Genomic DNA, 19,095 nt, shown 5'->3' on the forward strand with positions numbered 1-19,095 from the left:
TAAATCTCATTTCACGGTTCTGAATTTGGTATCATATTAATTAGTCTATGAGAAAGGCAGTCAATGCTGGCCAGGGAAAATATATTCAAATACGGAAATAGTCGTGATATAAATATATTGTTATATTGACTGATACAGTTAGTTAATGGATCTGCTTAATATGTTAACTAAGCAATTAATAATCGCGATTACACAAACTGGTGCTAGAGTAGAGTTTAAAGGGCCTGTTTGACCACCCACGAGTGGAATAGTCGTGTTTATTTGGTCGTGTTCAATGGACCGCAACATCAGCAACTTCTGATTGATCCCACGCAGTGACCTGAGGCAGTTGGATCTAATGACAGTAGTTCGAGCACAATTGTGACGACCGTCGGAGTTCTAAATCATAGATAACACGTGCGCGTTAAATATCTAACACAAACTGTTCGTATCTGTCAAATGTTTTCAGCGCTTAATTTTAACAAGATAAAGTTTTGTTTTTGGATTACAGATTTCGATGATATTATTTCAGATGGAAATTATTATTGTAAAAGGAAGTGTAGCAATGCGAAATAATACAAAATTCAAGTACTTACGCGTTACTGGTAGAAATACAGTAATTACTGTATTCAGTTTCGTAGTTAAGTTGTTGTTTAGTCAACTGTCCCAAGACAGGTTGGAACTTGGTGACACAAATAAGGCATCACTCATGAGGAAACTAAGTCAGGAGATAAATTTGTTAGAGTGCGCAGTTCCTTTCTCACTCCATTGCATACAGTATATCATTGACCAGTAATATATTTCAATAAGATGTGTACAATAAATTTATTATTCATCATCTAGCACATAATATCGTCAAGTGAGTTGTATTGCCTAATAATAGACGTACATAACAACCGACAAGTGAACAGCTTCAAATATTTGGGCTGTACTATAAGCAATAACATGTGCTGCAGCCAGAAATCAAAAGGAAGATAGCAATGGCAAAGGAAGCTTTTAACCTAGATCATATATGTAACAGATAACTCATCGCTATGTTAAAATCGGCAGCACTTTGAAGAGAACAACCGTCAGGATCGCTACCCGTCCGCCGTAAACGAACATGAGATGGCAGTACAGTCGCTAATGCAATTCAAATGGGAATTATGACGTGACTCCTTATGTAACAACTAGATGGCAGCGTAGCAAACCTGACAAAAGTTAACGTCAAAGCCTATAAGGCCGACCTATCTGTTACATATATGATCTAGGCTTTTAATACAAAAAGGGAAAAGAACTAAGGAAGAGACTAGTGAAGTGTTTTGTGTGGAGTGTGGCATTGTATGGGGAAGAAACATGGACAATACGACGAAATGAAGAGAAACGAATAGAAATATTTGAAATGTGGATATGGAGAAGAATGCAGCGTGTGAAGTGGACAGACAGAATAAGAAATGAAATTGTGTTGGAAAGAGTGATTGAAGAAAGAATGATGCTGAAACTGATCAGAACACGAAAAAAGAATTTGTTGGATCACTGGTTGAGAAGAAACTGCCTACTGAAGGATGCACTGGAAGGAATGGTGAACGGGAGAAGATTTCGGGACAAAAAAGATATGATATGATAATAGACATTAAGATAGCCTATGTGGATCATATGCGGAGACTAAGACAAAGCCGGAAAATAGGAAAAAGATTGGAGAAAGCTGGGTTTGCAGTGAAAGACCTGCCCATGGGCAGAATTCTTGCTTGCGTGTGCGTGTGTGCCGAAACATCACTCAGAGGTGGTAGTTAAGCTACTAAGGAAAATGTTTAATGAAAATTAATTCTTTGAGTGTTGGATATTAAGTGTGTGCATATATGGGCCTACTTTATCACGATTGGTTTAAACATGCACTAAAACCAGACGTAAGTGCAAGTTTGAACCAATAAATTATTGAGATTTGCGATAAAATAATGAGTCTAGCAAATTGTATATTTAGTATGTAGAACTACATTTCTTTATAGATCTTTTGTTATATTATTAAGTTTTGTACTTGTGAACTATATCAATAAATCAATATCAATATCAATATGAGCCTACTGTACAATATGTAGGCATATATTTATGTACTGTACAGTCGTAGACTAAAAGTGACTGATCTCCTGTATTATGAATTTGTCAAAGTCTACCTTCGGGAAGCGCCTGGTTCACACTACTGGGAAAGAATGTTTGTTACACCTAATTCACTCCTTGAATATTACAGTAGAGCATCTATTATCCGAATACCGATCAACCGAAACATCGGTTAACCGAAAGCGTTCCGGTCGGCAAATTTGAATTTACTCTCGCGCCATGTAGTAGTTTCGTTAGCGCTGTTTGCGAGATTTAGCGGCGAAAAAACGTGTCTCAGCTCTGAAGCAAAAAAAGAAAAGTTTGGACTTCTTTTTCTAAACTGGAGGCTTAGTTTAATGGTCGTTTTCAACTTGTCAAACTAGGCTAGTCAGTTTTCTGCGTTATTTGTAAGACGTGTGATACAAAAAATATATATATATACTATAGGCCTATGTAAAGTTTCGTGTTTAATGTCATTTTTTGTTTCATACTGCTCCTATGACACCGGCACAATTTATTTTCGTAAATGTCGGATATCCCAATTGTTTCGGATAATCGATGCTCTACTGTATTATCTTTGTTACAGATTAGTTACAGATTATTTATAATACTTGACCTATAAACAGTCAGGAAAGGTAACAAACTAATAAAACAAAGGAAGAACAGAGCGGAGTCTTGCATAAGAAATTCGATCAATGATGATGATGATGATGATGATAATAATAATAATAATAATAATAATAATAATAATAATAATAATTTTGTTTTAGATAAGTGCCTTAACAGTATGTACGAAATCATTGTCAAATTCAAAATATTTTGTGACAGTGATTGTTTCTGTTTACGGCACTGTCTTTGCTACGAATGAAAGTTTTGCCCTTGTTAAGATCCAAGAGTCCACCACCTGTGGAGTAATGGTTAGCGCGTCTGGCCGTGAAACCAGGTGGCCTACGTTCGAATCCCGGTCGGGGCAAGTTACCTGGTTGAGGTTTTTCCGGGGTTTTCCCTCAACCCAATATGAGCGAATGCTGGGTAACTATCGATGCGGGACCCCGGACTCATTTCACCGGCATTATCATCTTCATCTCATTCAGACGCTAAATAACCTAAGATGTCGATACAGCGTCGTTAAATAACTTACTAAAAAATCCGAGAGCGTCATGTTTGCTGCATCTTCACATTACGCTTCCGCCTGCGTGCAGATTTCCGCCCCATACTGGGTATATAGACTACGTCTTTCTCCCTCTCCCTCTCTGCATGTGTACGTGTGTGTTCCATACTGGGAAGTTACTCGAGGCTCGAAGTGAGAGTTTCTGCGTAATTACTCTGCTGGAACTGGAACACTCATGGATAATCCTCCTCCTTGTTTAAATTATTTGGCTTTGTTAATTCTGAAGGATGCTTCTGCCTCATAATTTCCCCAGAGCATTATTATGCTAGACGTTGTTTTTAAAAGCTTATCGTAGTTGAAAACTGGTAATCACTCCCTGCAAATTACAGTTAAATATGTTATTAATTTTATGAATGAACTTTACAAAGTCTCTCTCCTCATTTTGATCCATATAATCCTATTTGAGATAATTCTGGGTGTGGTTAGTCTTATCTATGGATCAATACCTACAGTGATTCAAATTAAATATAAATATATATATATACTACCGGTCAAAAGTTTTCGATCACTTTTCACAACTATGAATTTGTAGTTAAAACAGGGATTTCGTTTTGAATATTTTATATCATAATGCTAGAGAGAGAAAATATTTATTTTTTTTGGTCTATTTAGTTTTTCCGATGAGTTGTTTTTATAGCTGATCGAAAACATTTGACCGGTAGTATATATCGTCGTTTTTCCTGCAATAACTCCTATGTGCGAAATATAAAATTTTTCAATAGGAAGAAAAAACACATTTATTTATCCTATGCCAGCCGTATATAGGAGACTGTGAATTCTTACATTTTCGAAACAGAGAAATATAATTACATGTAGGAGATTATATTATTTGCTGTATCACTATATAAGTTATTTAATAGCGCAAAAATCTGAAAATCGATAAATATGTCACATAGGAGTTATTGCAGGAACAACGACTATATGTGTAGGTTATATAGACCTACATACTATATGTTTATAAAATTATATATTTTTTGCTATTATACATTGCTCAGCATTTCAGTAACTACAGTCTTTGCCATTAAACCGAGATTCACGAGATCAAATCCTTCTGACAAAGAAATCTCCCGAAATCAATTTGAAAATTTCTTGAAATTTCTTGCACGTTTATGTTCTGTGAAGAAAAGCTGAAACTCTAAAGAACTGCTAACACTAATTGTAACTCGTAAAAGCAGATTTAAAAAGTAAGTTAAAATATTGACGATGTTCAGGTAAAAGGGCTTATCCCGCAAAACAAATTTTTACAGAAACAGCGATGATTAAATTTTAGCACATTATTATTAGTTACTTTTATATGAAGGAATGTAAACGATTGTCAAAAAGCATAGCTTCACGTTTTGTAATTAAATTTTAACTAATTCAGTCACATTTAAAAAATGATGGTTAAGCCTTTTTACCTAAACACCATCGATATGTTTTGAGTACTCCTTTGTTGGTATAATGGAACACATGTGCTTTAAACAGCTGTCCTTGAACTTTTCCTTCTCACCAGCTAGAGAAAGTCTCCAAAATCATACTCGCGAGTGCGTCACTGAAATTACGGAATTGAATCCAAGATATCATGTACAGTACAGGAGGCAAGACCTGTCCTGTGACATCATCATGTGCCGTGGCTATATCACCAATGGCTACGGAGGGAGAAGATAGGATTTAGCCTGAGATGAGCATCCGTGTCCGTATATCGTATAATATTAACAGTCGTGAAACAAACTCTCTTTCTGATAGCTTTTACTTTTCCCTCTCGCACAACTCACATGCCAGGTCTCGCCTCTTCATCTGTACCGAACAACGTTTATAATAACTGTTGCCCAGCTGTAAACACCACATTTGTATATAGCCCGGCAACATACATTTCAGAGTGCGCAGAAACCAAATCTTTCTACCGGTCAGATTGGAGAGGAGATTAAATCATGTAGAACAATGACGTCATGCGCGAGTCTAGAACGGAAGCGCTGTGTTTTGAATGTTGCCTGGCTATAGCTCCGACACGTAGTTTGTTGCGTTACGGGTGCCTGAAGTTCACACTGGCACAATTCTGGCTTATCTTATACCCACTCCCCGCGCGCCTCGCACATCTACACATTTTTCTGTTCATAACATTTGAAATTTTACTTTTAAAAGGGATATCACTTGTTACCATCCACTGAATAGTTGCTAAGTTACAGGCTTATAAATTATCACTCATTTCGTAACACCCTAACTCCAGGATGATGCTCCATATGGGACCAATTTAAAAATGTTTCCTACGTCAAAAGTAGGAGAACGGGTACAACAAGTTATTTAGACTTCAGGGTATCCAGGTATTGGATAGCGTAGAATTATCATACCGGGTGAACCGTAAGTAACGTCATTAATTTCAGGCGGTTATTCTTTAAGATATTTCAAACAAAGTTTAATGAAATTTTGCTCGTTTTTGCTTCCTTTTTTGAGATCTAAAAATTATTTTATATTAATCATTTCATAGCGTGTTTTGGAAAAACCATTGATTTAATTCCCAATATGTTTAGTCAATTTAAGAGAGCAGAGTATTATGATAATAAATGATTGAAATAATTTTAGTTTTTTGTGATGTACTGAAATACGTATGATATTTCCGTGCAGGAATTCTGCATTACCATATGATGAAGTATGGGTGGAGCGGAGAAAAAATTCTCTCCGGCACCGGGATTCGAACTCGGGTTTTCAGCTCTGCGTGCTGACCCTTTATCCACTAAACCACACCGGCTTCCAGTTCCGATGCCGGATTGAATCCTTTCAGTTTAAGCTTCACCTCTCAGTTTCTCTTTAGTGGTCAACCCTCATGCACTGTGTCGCAGATGTGTGAGAGTGACCCAATGTCCAACACATTATGTGCAGAGGTGCACTCATTACGACTGACTAAGTGGCCGAGATCCGACGGAATGATCGCCGTTTTAAATCATAAAGTGATTATTTAAGCATATCATATTATGATATGATGGCTTTGTAGGTAAACGTCAGCACGTAGAGCTGAAAACTCGAGTTGGAGACCCGGTGCCGGAGAGAATTTTTCTCCGCTCCACCCATCCTTCATCATTTAGATTTTTCTTTAAACAAGCAGAAATTTGATTCGAAGAAATTTAAAGTTTTAACATTCCTTTACAGAACGGAAGGTTACATTTGTGTTCGGATGAAATTTCTACACATTTGAAGGACAAAAGTAAAATTATTTCAATCATTCATTATCTTAATACTCTGCTCTGTTAAATTGACTGAGTATATTGGGAATTAATTCAGTAGCTTTACCAAAATATGCTATCAAATGTTTCATACAAAATAATTTTTTTCTCGAAAAGGAACCAAAAACGAGCAAAATTATATTAAACTTATTGGTTTGAAATATATCAAAGAATAACCCCCTGAAATTAATGATATTACCTATGGCTCATTCTGTATAGATATACAAATTTTATTAGTTTTAACAATAAAAATTATAGCGTGAATAATGACCATTCGTAGATCCATTGGACTAATTCATAAGCAGACTTCGGTCCTGGGCACAGAAACGCATGAAGTTCAGAACACACGGACGATAGTGTTCTGTTGGTCGAGTAGACTGGGAGATGGAGCGCGACGTTACTTCATGTCTCAACATGTAAGCAGTCCGTCATAGTACGGCACAAAATATATTTCACTCTGTACGGATACAGTATATACAGTACATTCCTAGTGTAGACAATAAATGTCTACCATTAAAGTATTAACGTGAGTTGTAACCTTCACTCAGGTGTCCCTACCGAAGCCTGTTACAAGTACCGCAGCCAAGCAGCAATACACACAACGGTAATGTACATTACGGACCCACCTCTGCTGTTGCAGTCACCCCGCAAGGGTCATGACGTCATTTATACTCCGTGTACTCTAAACCTCATACTGGTTACTCTGTGTCCCTAGGCCGAAGCCTGTTCATCAGTATCTTTAATGGATGGTTATTATCTGCGTTTTCTGTCAGTCATTAAAACCGTGGGCACAGCACAGTAGCAGTATGGCTTTGTTCACTTATTTAATATCTTTGTGTAAGGGTATGTAGGATAGTAACTTTATTCCTGTTGTAAATAGCTGATTGCCCGCTTTCTATTTCTGCTCCTATCCTGAACTTTCTTCCTCTTTCTCGTAACAGTGATTAATGTTCATGTCCATCAATGTTCCTGACTGTATTTGAGCTTGTTGCTTAGTTCTGTTATGAGCGGAATCCTTGTTTGTCTTGCAGCTCCGGTGGGTCGCATAGTGAAGTTCTGGGGCCTGCCGCTAATAACAGCCGGTGGTATGACGTATGACTTCTCCAAAGACAAATCCACGTGCGACACAGAGTTCCATATGGTCGTCAGCGTGGGACAGATCAGTTACCGAGTCATATCTTACTTCTTCATCAGAATCATGCGCGAGTAAGTACAATATGATATTCTATCAAGCTTTTCTACATAGCCATTTCATGTTATTTTATTTTTAAGAAACCTTAGCTGATTTCTTTACAAAGGGTATGATGAGATGCGGGCTAGCAGGCAGAGATGGTTGGCCATACACATTTCATTTCCCTCAACATTGTCCTACACATACTACAAATTTCAGTATTTTATTTTTTATGTGATGTTTGCGATGTGTGTGAACTAGCGCATTATGTTAAGATTATGTATGTTTATTGACTAACTGTGCGTCAAAAGTCTCCGTAACTTATTAATTACTGTAGCTAATTATTGATTGCCCTTTTCGTTTACTCACTAACCGAATTAATGAATGACTGAATGATTAACTGACTTGCATAATTATTGATTTACTTACCGATTGACTGTCTTGATGATTGAATTAATTCGAATAAGTCCTGATTGATCAAATTAAGTACCAATTAAATACTCATTGACCCAATTACGTACTGATCGACCGGAATACATATTGATCGACTGGATTACGTACTGATCGACCGGTTTACTTAGGCCTACTGATCGACCGGCTTACCTACTGATCAACCGGATTACTGATCAACCCAATTACCTATTGATCGACAGAATTACGTATTGGTCGACCAGATTAGGCCTACATACAGATTAACTGGATACGTACTTATCCACTGGATTACGTAATTATCGATTGGATTACGTACTGATCGAATTACTTACTGATCGACTGGATTACGTACTGATCGACTAGATTACGTACTGATCGACCGGTTTACTTAGGCCTACTGATCGACCGGATTATCTACTGATCAACCGGATTACTAATCGACCCAATTACCTATTGATCGACAGAATTAAATATTGGTCGACCGGATTATTACTGATCGACCGGATTAGGCCTACATATAGATTAACTGGATACGTACTTATCCACTGGATTGCGTAATTATTGATTTGATTACGTACTGATCGAATTACTTACTGATCGACTGGATTACGTACTGATCGACTGCTCAGGGTGAATCAAAAGTCTGGAACAATATAAATATCTTCCATATGCTTGATTTTCGATTACTATAGGTGTTAAGAACCAAATCCTCTACCGGTGACACATTCGATTCTAGACCTTAGCTATCTCAAAAGCCGCCATTTTGGATGCAACTTTTAAATTTTAAATGGAAAGGGTCATGTACGTATTCAAAATCATGTGACTTTTCTGAGAAGAAAACAATTGTGCAATCTGTTTTAAGATATCTCTAATTGTTTTCAATTTATTTAAAAATAACTGTCATAATGACAAAAACATTAGTTACTGCATATACAGATATTTTGTAACATGGTACAGTACTAAGGAGGCTTTGGAAAAGGTATTTTTTATGCAATTCTGGTAACTAACTTTTCCTGCTTTACTCTTTGACTAACCTGTAACAGTTTTAATGCATTAACAACGGTGCAAACTGTTTTGAGATATCTCTAATCGTTCACTCTGTATTACATACTGATCGACTGGATTACCTACTAATCGACTGGAGTAGGTATAGTCCGACTAGATTACGTACTGTTCGATTGTTTTGCTTACTGGTTGACTGAATTACTTACTAGTTGATTACTGATTAGTTAACTGAATTACTTGCTGATTGATTGACGGACTTCCTTCGTGATTGAGTGACAGACTTTCTTTTTAATTGATATTGACAGATCATTTTGTCTTTAATTGGTTTATTTTTTGATCCTTTATCAACTGAGATGAGTAAAATGAAGGTGATAATGCCAGCGAAATGAGCTCATGGTTCAGCTCCGAACGTTACCTTGCACTTGTTCGTAATGGAGTGAGGAAAACCCCGGAAAACATCACAGCTAACTCTCTTCCCACAAGTTCAACCACCACACTAGTGAGGTAAACGACGCTCTGTGTGAAGTGTTCACTGTGGCTCTGATATTGCTGTGTCGACTAGAGCAACAAAAAGGGAAGTCAAACAGCGCCGTGAGTCTCCGTCTTCACCCGCATTCAATAGGCAATTAATTTTATAACCTATCTGTCACTGAAAGTTTTGCTTGTGTTTATTATCCTAGGAAATTTACAGCCAATATAATTTTAGTCTGTTTGAGTGTAAGTCATGAGTAAGTTTATATTTATTGGTTAAATTATCATTTTCGAGTGATAGTGCGATATCAGATGTAATTTATCAATGGCTTTTAAATAATGGGTTAAACTTTAATACAAAAAAATGTTGTTATATGACTTATACAAGGACTACATCTTATTTAAGAGGCAATTATACAGTGAACGATGAACCATTACAACGAATATATTGTGTAAAAGATCTCGGTGTAACTATTAATCATAATTTGACTTTTCATAATCACATATTTAATATAACAAATAATGCTTTCAAAAATCTGGGTTTTATTATTAGAAATTCAAAAACTTTACAGAACACTTCGACTTTGACACTCCTTTTTAATTGTCAAGTTCGCGCTAAATTGGAATATGCCTCTGTAATATGATCACCCACTTGCAAATCATATAGTAATCAAATTGAAAAAATTCAAAAACGATTCTCTAGATATCTGTATTTTAGAAGATATCATTGTTCAGCCCTCCATAACAAAATTTCGTACAACAATCTACTTGCTGAATTTAATTTAATGTCTCTTGCCAGTCGTAGATTACTTGCTGAACAACTTTTATTATATAAAATAATTAACGGTCTACTGGATAATAGTGAAATATTATCACAAATCCAAATAACACTAGAACATCACATTTAAGAAATCGTCAATTGTTATATTATAAAAAACCAAACGCTTCAATACATAAAAATTCACCAGTGTTAAAAATGTGTTCAAATTTCAATGAAATATGTAAAACATGGGATCTAGATTTCTGCATTTCTTACATGGAATACAAACATTTTCTTGAATAATTCCGAGGGAAAAATTCTTCCGGAGCCGGGTATCGAACCCGGGACCTTTGGTTTAACGTACCAACGCTCTACCACTGAGCTACCCGGGAACTCTAACCGACACCGATCCAATTTTTCCCTCTATATCCACAGACCTCAAAGAGGGCTGACAACCGTCAAGCAACCAACTTCGAGTGCACACTAACTCCGTGTGACTTAAATTGTGGTTTTCTGTTAACGAACAGTGACGTATATTATGCAAATCAAGATTTCAGGTATAACTTCCTGTAAAGTTGGTTTGAACAATTTTTCCCTCGAAATTATTCAAATCAGCTTTACAGGAAGTTATACCTGAAATCTTGATTTGCAAACATTTTCTTATTAATATACTGAAGGTAGTTGATTTTATATAATACTAGACGTACCCGTGTGCTCCGCTGCACTTGTTAGAAATAAATATAAAGTAATTACATAATTAAAATCGGACATCTGCCCCAGGGAACATTTGTGTTTGATAGAAGGATAAATAGTTTAATATGTTACGTAATTTAAATTGTATTTAAGTAATTAAAATGCGATCATGTTGGTCCAGAGACACTCATTTGGTGCAATGGTAATTTCTTTAACATATTTTTTATTTGTTATTACATGCAAATAATTAAAATATGAACATTTGGTTCAGAGAACATCCGATTTTGATGCAACGATAATCCGTTTAACATTTTTCTAAATTAGTCTTGAATGCATCTTTAATAAATCACTCCAAATTAATAGAGTGGAATGTGTACGAAGATAATTTTTCTGTGCGTAAAGATCTATTTCCATCTTACCTCATTCCTTATAATGTAGTATTACATCCATCTAGAGAAACTACAAATTTCAAATAGTGAAGGAATTATCCAAATTAGCTTCTGAGATTACTTCATACAAACAGACAAATTTAATATTCTCTGTATATTAATATTGATAAACGTCAAGGCCGCTTTAAATAGACGGAGTCTTTTGTTTTAATTTCACTATAGCCATCGATGTCGTTCCTGCGATAACTCCTTTGTGATATATGGATTTTTAGACTTTTGCTCTTTTATAAACAACTTAAATAGTTATACAGCAAATAATGCAATCTCCTATATTTTTTATTTTAGTAGGTTATTTTACGACGCTTTATCAACAGCTTAGGTTATTTAGCGTCTGAATGAGATGAAGGTGATAATGCCGGTGAAATGAGTCCAGGGTCCAGCACCGAAAGTTACCCAGCATTTGCTCATCTTGGGTTGAGGGAAAACCCCGGACGAAACCTCAACCAAGTAACTTGCCCCAACCGGGAATCGAACCCGGGCCACCTGGTTTCGCGGCCAGACACGCTGACCGTTACTCCACAGGTGTGGATATCTCCTATATGTAATTATGTTTATTTCTTTCGAAAATGTAAGAATTCACGATCTCCTATGTACCACTGCCATAGAATGAATAAATCTGTTTTTTCTTCCTACTGAAAAATTTTATATTTTGCATATAGGAATTACGGAACAACGACGCTATAATCTGAGGCGGCGTTGAAAATGTATTGATTGTTATTTTAAAACTCTTGTATATCCTTAAATATCAGTCCTATCAAAATTTTGCCTGGAATAAAACTGATCGGAAATAATGTTTAAAGAAACTTTTGTCATGTAACATTATCACAAAAATCAATAATAAGCGAGATATTTCGATTTATTTAATTCAGTCCCCCCTTATAACCCCCCCTTTCAAATAAACTATTTTGAATGCCATATAGCATACAATCTAAGTTACAACGAACTTAATTTATATTCCAATTTTCATCGAAATCCCTTCAGCCATTATCGTGTGAAAAGGTAACAAACATCCAGACAGACAGACAGACAGACAGACAGACAGACAGACATACAAACAAAAATTAAAAAAGCTATTTTCGGTTTCAGGATGATTAACTATACATGTTAACACCAATTATTTTTGGAAAATCGAAAATTACCAGAAAAATTTCGCTTACAGATTTATTATTAGTATAGATTGCTATTTGCTACTCTGTAATTTGCCAATTATAGCTACATTTTGCATTTTTGCCTATGATATCTATATTTAACTATTTTTCATTTATTTTATTTCGTATTTTTCATTTATATCTATATCTGTATCTCTTATTTAGGTAGTATCTATTTGTCTGTTCTTTTTTTTTTCGTTCCTTTTCTCATTTTCCATTTTAATTTGTATTTACACTTGTTATCTGCATCATCTCTTTTTTTCATGTTATCTATGTTTTTTTTTTGTAAACTAATATCTGTACTGTCTATTGCCCTGTTATAGGCATAAATAAATAAATAGATAAATGAATAAATAAATAAATTATGGAAGAAACATCCAAGCTGTAAACTGTAAATATTAATGACCATGGACTAAAAGGAAATCGAAGTGTCTTTGGAATTGCAGTCTTACATCTAAACAGTACAATATATACTTAAGCACTGTTGTGTTAAAGAACATTGAAAGTAACAGAAATAAGTTTCTGGAAGTTGCAAGTTTAATAGTTTGATTATTTCAATACAGAACATTAGCAATTGAAACTGGGTTAATATTTATATATAAACCTCGTATATACATAACGTATGCAATGTGGTTCTCATACAACCTACCACTTCATGGTACGGGGTTTGAAAAATGAATGCTTTCGCGTGCATGTTTATAATAAATAGTTTATCCTGATCACACGAACAATCACAATAAAATATGGATGCAGAAGATCATAAACACGCTAAAAACTACAACATTAGTTGAAAATTTATAGTTAGAAAAATTAATAATATACATTTCAAAATAAGATAACATTAAATCAACTTTTCAATTGTATTGAAATATTTTTATGCAATTATATTGAAACTTTTCTTTAAACTGTTGAATTTTCGAGATGGAATTTAAAAAATTGAGCTAGTTATAAATAAAAATATAACTCACCGCGGAACGACTCTCTGGCCCACCCGCTCATGGCTTCTCACCAAACTGCTTATAATGGCCCTTAACACGTGACGTGTACGAGCAATCACGCAGCTGACAGCTCGTGACCTTGGTGTGCCACTGTATTTTAAGCTGTATTAGCCCTTATCGCAGGATCCTCTTGTGTTTATGATTATAACACTATAGTTCCGTGACTAAAAACACGATTCAAATAAATATGGTCTCGTTCGATCGGTTATACGACTACGATGCGAGCATGACTTTGAATTACACTGCTCGTGCGACTTGCGGCCATTTTTGACGTGGATGAACATTTCAGGGCAGCGTGTCTCGCGACTCCGATGTGCTAGTGCGCTGATTTTTATGCCAAACGAAAGATCTCGTCTACGGCTGTCAACGCAGACGCATTTACATAAATCCTACGGCCGTGTCCGCGAGGTTTTTCACAACTGTAAGCATATGTCAGGTAATCTCATCGCGAATTCTCAGACTCATCTCGAAAATACCACCTCACTGTCACCAATTCCATCGACGATAGATAACTTCACAATTAGTACATCGTCTTTCAATAACCATTTAATATATTCTGGTACATAGTAGGTTCATATATGAGATGAAGATAAAGTAAAGGACTAAAATAGCAAAATGCAGTTATTAAATTTGTTATGAAATTACATTTCAGAGGATGTTCTACTACTGAGCAAGATGCTTCATTTTATAGTTTTTTGTGCCTTTCTCCTAGATTTTGTTAAAAGTGGTTTAGACAGTAAAGTAGGAAAACAATCCTTACTCTGTACCCGAAGAGCGAGTTTTCTGATCTCATCAGAAATGATTCAATTTGTCCATCAGACACGGCAGCAGTCGAGCGCACTTTTTGACTCGAGAGATTCACTTGAAAGGACACCAAGGCGATGCCATCTTGTGCTTGGCTGGAAGCAGTGCTTAACGATTCCAATCTGGAAACATCAGAGTTCCTTTTATGGCTTTCTGGAGTGCATTCAAAGAAAAAATTCCGATCCTACGCATTATGGGAAAAATTCATTTTACCGTGTCATAATAGTATAATTTATTAATAGTTTTATAAAATCCTAGATAGGCCTATTATAAATTATAAGACTAATCTGGACGAAGGTTACTTCGCTCTTCACAAAATATTACAACAGTCTGTTCTGAAAATTACTACCCAGGAATAAAATGTCCGGCCTTCAGAGGGTTACCACAGCATAAAATATAACTGTGCTAAATAGGTCTAACAATTAAAAAAAATTATTATTATTATTATTATTATTATTATTATTATTATTATTATTATTATTATTATTATTATTATTATTGGTTCTGCGGGATACTCTGATTATTTTGCAGAAGTAGCCTACCTCTATGTAAGGGTTATAATAATTACAACAATAATTAAATTAAACTGAACAAAATAAATGTTCAGAATTACGAGTAATTCCATTATGGATAATAATCGCATCATGCAGACAAGAGGATAATTTTATTTAAAAAAAATAATGATTTCGTTACATAGGCTAATATTAAATAATAAGAGACTTCATTTAACATGTCTGAATATCACCTTCAAGAATCTACCGATTTTATGACACTAATTTTATTCGTATCAACATCTCAGGTATTTAGCATCTGAATGAAATGAAGGTGTAATAAGGCCGATGAAATGAGTACGGAGTCCAGCATCGAAAGTTATCCAGCATTTGCTGTATTGTGTTGAGTGAAAACCCCGGAAAATATCTGAACCAGATAACTTACCCCAACTGGAATTCGAACCCGGGCCACTTGGTTTCGCGGTCAGACATGCTAACCGTTACTCCAAAGGTGTAGAGCCTTTAATCTTATAATATGAATGTCGATTCAGTATTCGCAGGAGAATCTTCGCCGAGTGCGATATCAGGTTGATAGTCCTGAACTCGTTACATTTCTTGGCATTATTTTTCTTCGGCATTGGCAGCAACACTGCCTCCGTAAAATCTTCAGACCATTCGCATTTATCATATATTTCGTTACATAATAGAATTAACCAGTAATATAGCTATTTTATAAAATCTAACTTTCAGTTTTTTTTTTTTTTTTCGGAATCATACTGTATGACAAAATAATCTCAACCTAATAATAGTAGACATTTCCCATATTTATTCTGCATTTAATTTCATTTCGAATGTCATTTATACTCGTATTTATTTCTGTTGCTTCAAAATTATTTTGAATTTTTCCACCTTTGAAAAGGATAAATTTCCAATTCGCTAGTATTATTACTACTACTATTACCAATACTACTACTGTTATTATTATTATTATTATTATTATTATTATTTTTACTCTTTGGTAAATACTACCAAACTTATTATTATTATTATTATTATTATTATTATTATTAATACTATTTTTATGTAATTTCATGTCATTTTAAAGGTTCGGATATTGACTAGTGATGCCAAATGATGAAGGACACTACTAACACGTAACTGCATCTGGCCGCGAAACCAGGTGGCCCGGGTTCGATTCCCGGTCGGGGTAAGTTACCTGGTTGAGGTTTTCCGGGGTTTTACCTGAATCCAATATGAGTAAATGCTAGGTAACTTTCGGTGTTAGCCACCGGCGTGGCTCAGTTCCCGGTCGGGGTAATCAGTTCCCGGTCGGGGTAAGTTACCTGGTTGAGTTTTTTTCTGGGATTTTACCTCAACCCAATATGAGTAAATGCTAGGTAACTTTCGATGTTAGCCACCGGCGTGGCTCAGTTCCCGGTCGGGGTAAGTTACCTGGTTGAGGTTTTCCGGGGTTTTATCTCAACCCAATATGAGTAAATGCTAGGTAACTTTCGATGTTAGCCACCGGCGTGGCTCAGATCCCGGTCGGGGTAAGTTACCTGGTTGAGGTTTTTTCCGGGGTTTTACCTCAACCCAATATGAGTAAATGCTGGGTAACTTTCGGTGTTAGCCACCGGCGTGGCTCAGTTCCCGGTCGGGGTAAGTTACCTGGTTGAGGTTTTTTCCGGGGTTTTACCTCAACCCAATATGAGTAAATGCTAGGTAACTCTCGGTGTTAGCCACCGGCGTGGCTCAGTTCCCGGTCGGGGTAAGTTACCTGGTTGAGGTTCTTTCCGGGGTTTTATCTCAACCCAATATGAGTAAATGCTAGGTAACTTTCGATGTTAGCCACCGGCGTGGCTCAGTTCCCGTCGGGTTTAGTTACCTGGTTGAGGTTTATTCCGGGGTTTTACCTCAACCCAATATGAGTAAATGCTAGCTAACTTTCGGTGTTAGCCACCGGCGTGGTTCAGTTCCCGGTCGGGGTAAGTTACCTGGTTGAGGTTTTTTCCGGGGTTTTATCTCAACCCAATATGAGTAAATGCTAGGTAACTTTCGATGTTAGCCACCGGCGTGGCTCAGTTCCCGGTCGGGGTAAGTTACCTGGTTGAGGTTTTTTTCGGGGTTTTATCTCAACCCAATATGAGTAAATACTAGGTAACTTTCGGTGTTAGCCACCGGCGTGGCTCAGTTCCCGGTCGGGGTAAGTTACCTGGTTGAGGTTTTTTCCGGGGTTTTATCTCAACCCAATATGAGTAAATGCTAGGTAACTTTCGGTGTTAGACACCGGCGTGGCTCAGTTCCCGGTCGTGGTAAGTTACCTGGTTGAGGTTTTTTCTGGGGTTTATCTCAACCCAATATGAGTAAATGCTAGGTAACTTTCGATGTTAGCCACCGGCGTGGCTCAGTTCCCGGTCGGGGTAAGTTACCTGGTTGAGGTTTTTTCCGGGGTTTTATCTCAACACAATATGAGTAAATGCTAGGTAACTTTCGATGTTAGCCACCGGCGTGGCTCAGTTCCCGGTCGGGGTAAGTTACCTGGTTGAGGTTTTTTCCGGGATTTTATCTCAACACAATATGAGTAAATGCTAGGTAACTTTCGATGTTAGCCACCGGCGTGGCTCAGTTCCCGGTCGGGGTAAGTTACCTGGTTGAGGTTTTTTCCGGGGTTTTATCTCAACCCAATATGAGTAAATGCTAGGTAACTTTCGATGTTAGCCACCGGCGTGGCTCAGTTCCCGGTCGGGGTTAGTTACCTGGTTGAGGTTTTTTCCGGGGTTTTACCTCAACCCAATATGAGTAAATGCTAGGTAACTTTCGGTGTTAGCCACCGGCGTGGCTCAGTTCCCGGTCGGGGTAAGTTACCTGGTTGAGGTTTTTTCCGGGGTTTTATCTCAACCCAATATGAGTAAATGCTAGGTAACTTTCGGTGTTAGCCACCGGCGTGGCTCAGTTCCCGGTCGGGATAAGTTACCTGGTTGAGGTTTTTTCCGGGGTTTTATCTCAACCCAATATGAGTAAATGCTAGATAACTTTCGATGTTAGCCACCGGCGTGGCTCAGTTCCCGGTCGGGGTTAGTTACCTGGTTGAGGTTTTTTCCGGGGTTTTACCTCAACCCAATATGAGTAAATGCTAGCTAACTTTCGATGTTAGCCACCGGCGTGGCTCAGTTCCCGGTCGGGGTAAGTTACCTGGTTGAGGTTTTTTCCGGCGTTTTATCTCAACCCAATATGAGTAAATGCTAGGTAACTTTCGGTGTTAGCCACCGGCGTGGCTCAGTTCCCGGTCGGGGTAAGTTACCTGGTTGAGGTTTTTTCCGGGGTTTTATCTCAACACAATATGAGTAAATGCTAGGTAACTTTCGATGTTAGCCACCGGCGTGGCTCAGTTCCCGGTCGGGGTAAGTTACCTGGTTGAGGTTTTTTCCGGGGTTTTATCTCAACCCAATATGAGTAAATACTAGGTAACTTTCGGTGTTAGCCACCGGCGTGGCTCAGTTCCCGGTCGGGGTAAGTTACCTGGTTGAGGTTTTTTCCGGGGTTTTATCTCAACCCAATATGAGTAAATGCTAGGTAACTTTCGGTGTTAGCCACCGGCGTGGCTCAGTTCCCGGTCGGGATAAGTTACCTGGTTGAGGTTTTTTCCGGGGTTTTATCTCAACCCAATATGAGTAAATGCTAGGTAACTTTCGATGTTAGCCACCGGCGTGGCTCAGTTCCCGGTCGGGGTAAGTTACCTGGTTGAGGTTTTTTCCGGGATTTTATCTCAACCCAATATGAGTAAATGCTAGGTAACTTTCGGTGTTTGCCACCGGCGTGTCTCAGTTCCCGGTCGGGGTAAGTTACCTGGTTGAGGTTTTTTCCGGGGTTTTACCTCAACCCAACATGAGTAAATGCTAGCTAACTTTCGGTCTTAGCCACCGGCGTGGCTCAGTTCCCGGTCGGGGTAATTTACCTGGTTGAGGTTTTTTCCGGGGTTTTACCTCAACCCAATATGAGTAAATGCTAGGTAACTTTCGGTGTTAGCCACCGGCGTGGCTCAGTTCCCGGTCGGGGTAAGTTACCTGGTTGAGGTTTTTTCCGGGGTTTTACCTCAACCCAATATGAGTAAATGCTAGGTAACTTTCGGTGTTAGCCACCGGCGTGGCTCAGGTCCCGGTCGGGGTAAGTTACCTGGTTGAGGTTTTTTCCGGGGTTTTACCTCAACCCAATATCAGGTAATGCTGGGTAACTTTCGATGTTAGCCACCGGCG

At 37.5% G+C, this 19,095-nt stretch overlaps 1 protein-coding gene across 1 annotated transcript in view; it reads left to right on the forward strand.

The window, feature by feature from the left end:
* LOC138697839 (atrial natriuretic peptide receptor 1-like) overlaps positions 1-19,095 on the forward strand; it is a 2,249,689-nt gene that overhangs the window by 590,085 nt on the left and 1,640,509 nt on the right. Inside the window, exon 3 of the mRNA XM_069823402.1 lies at positions 7,452-7,626. Within this exon, the coding sequence (XP_069679503.1) occupies positions 7,452-7,626 (175 nt within the window). The remainder of the gene's footprint in view (positions 1-7,451; positions 7,627-19,095) is intronic.

This window comes from Periplaneta americana, chromosome 4 (assembly GCF_040183065.1).
Source record: "Periplaneta americana isolate PAMFEO1 chromosome 4, P.americana_PAMFEO1_priV1, whole genome shotgun sequence".
NCBI lineage: Eukaryota > Metazoa > Arthropoda > Insecta > Blattodea > Blattidae > Periplaneta > Periplaneta americana.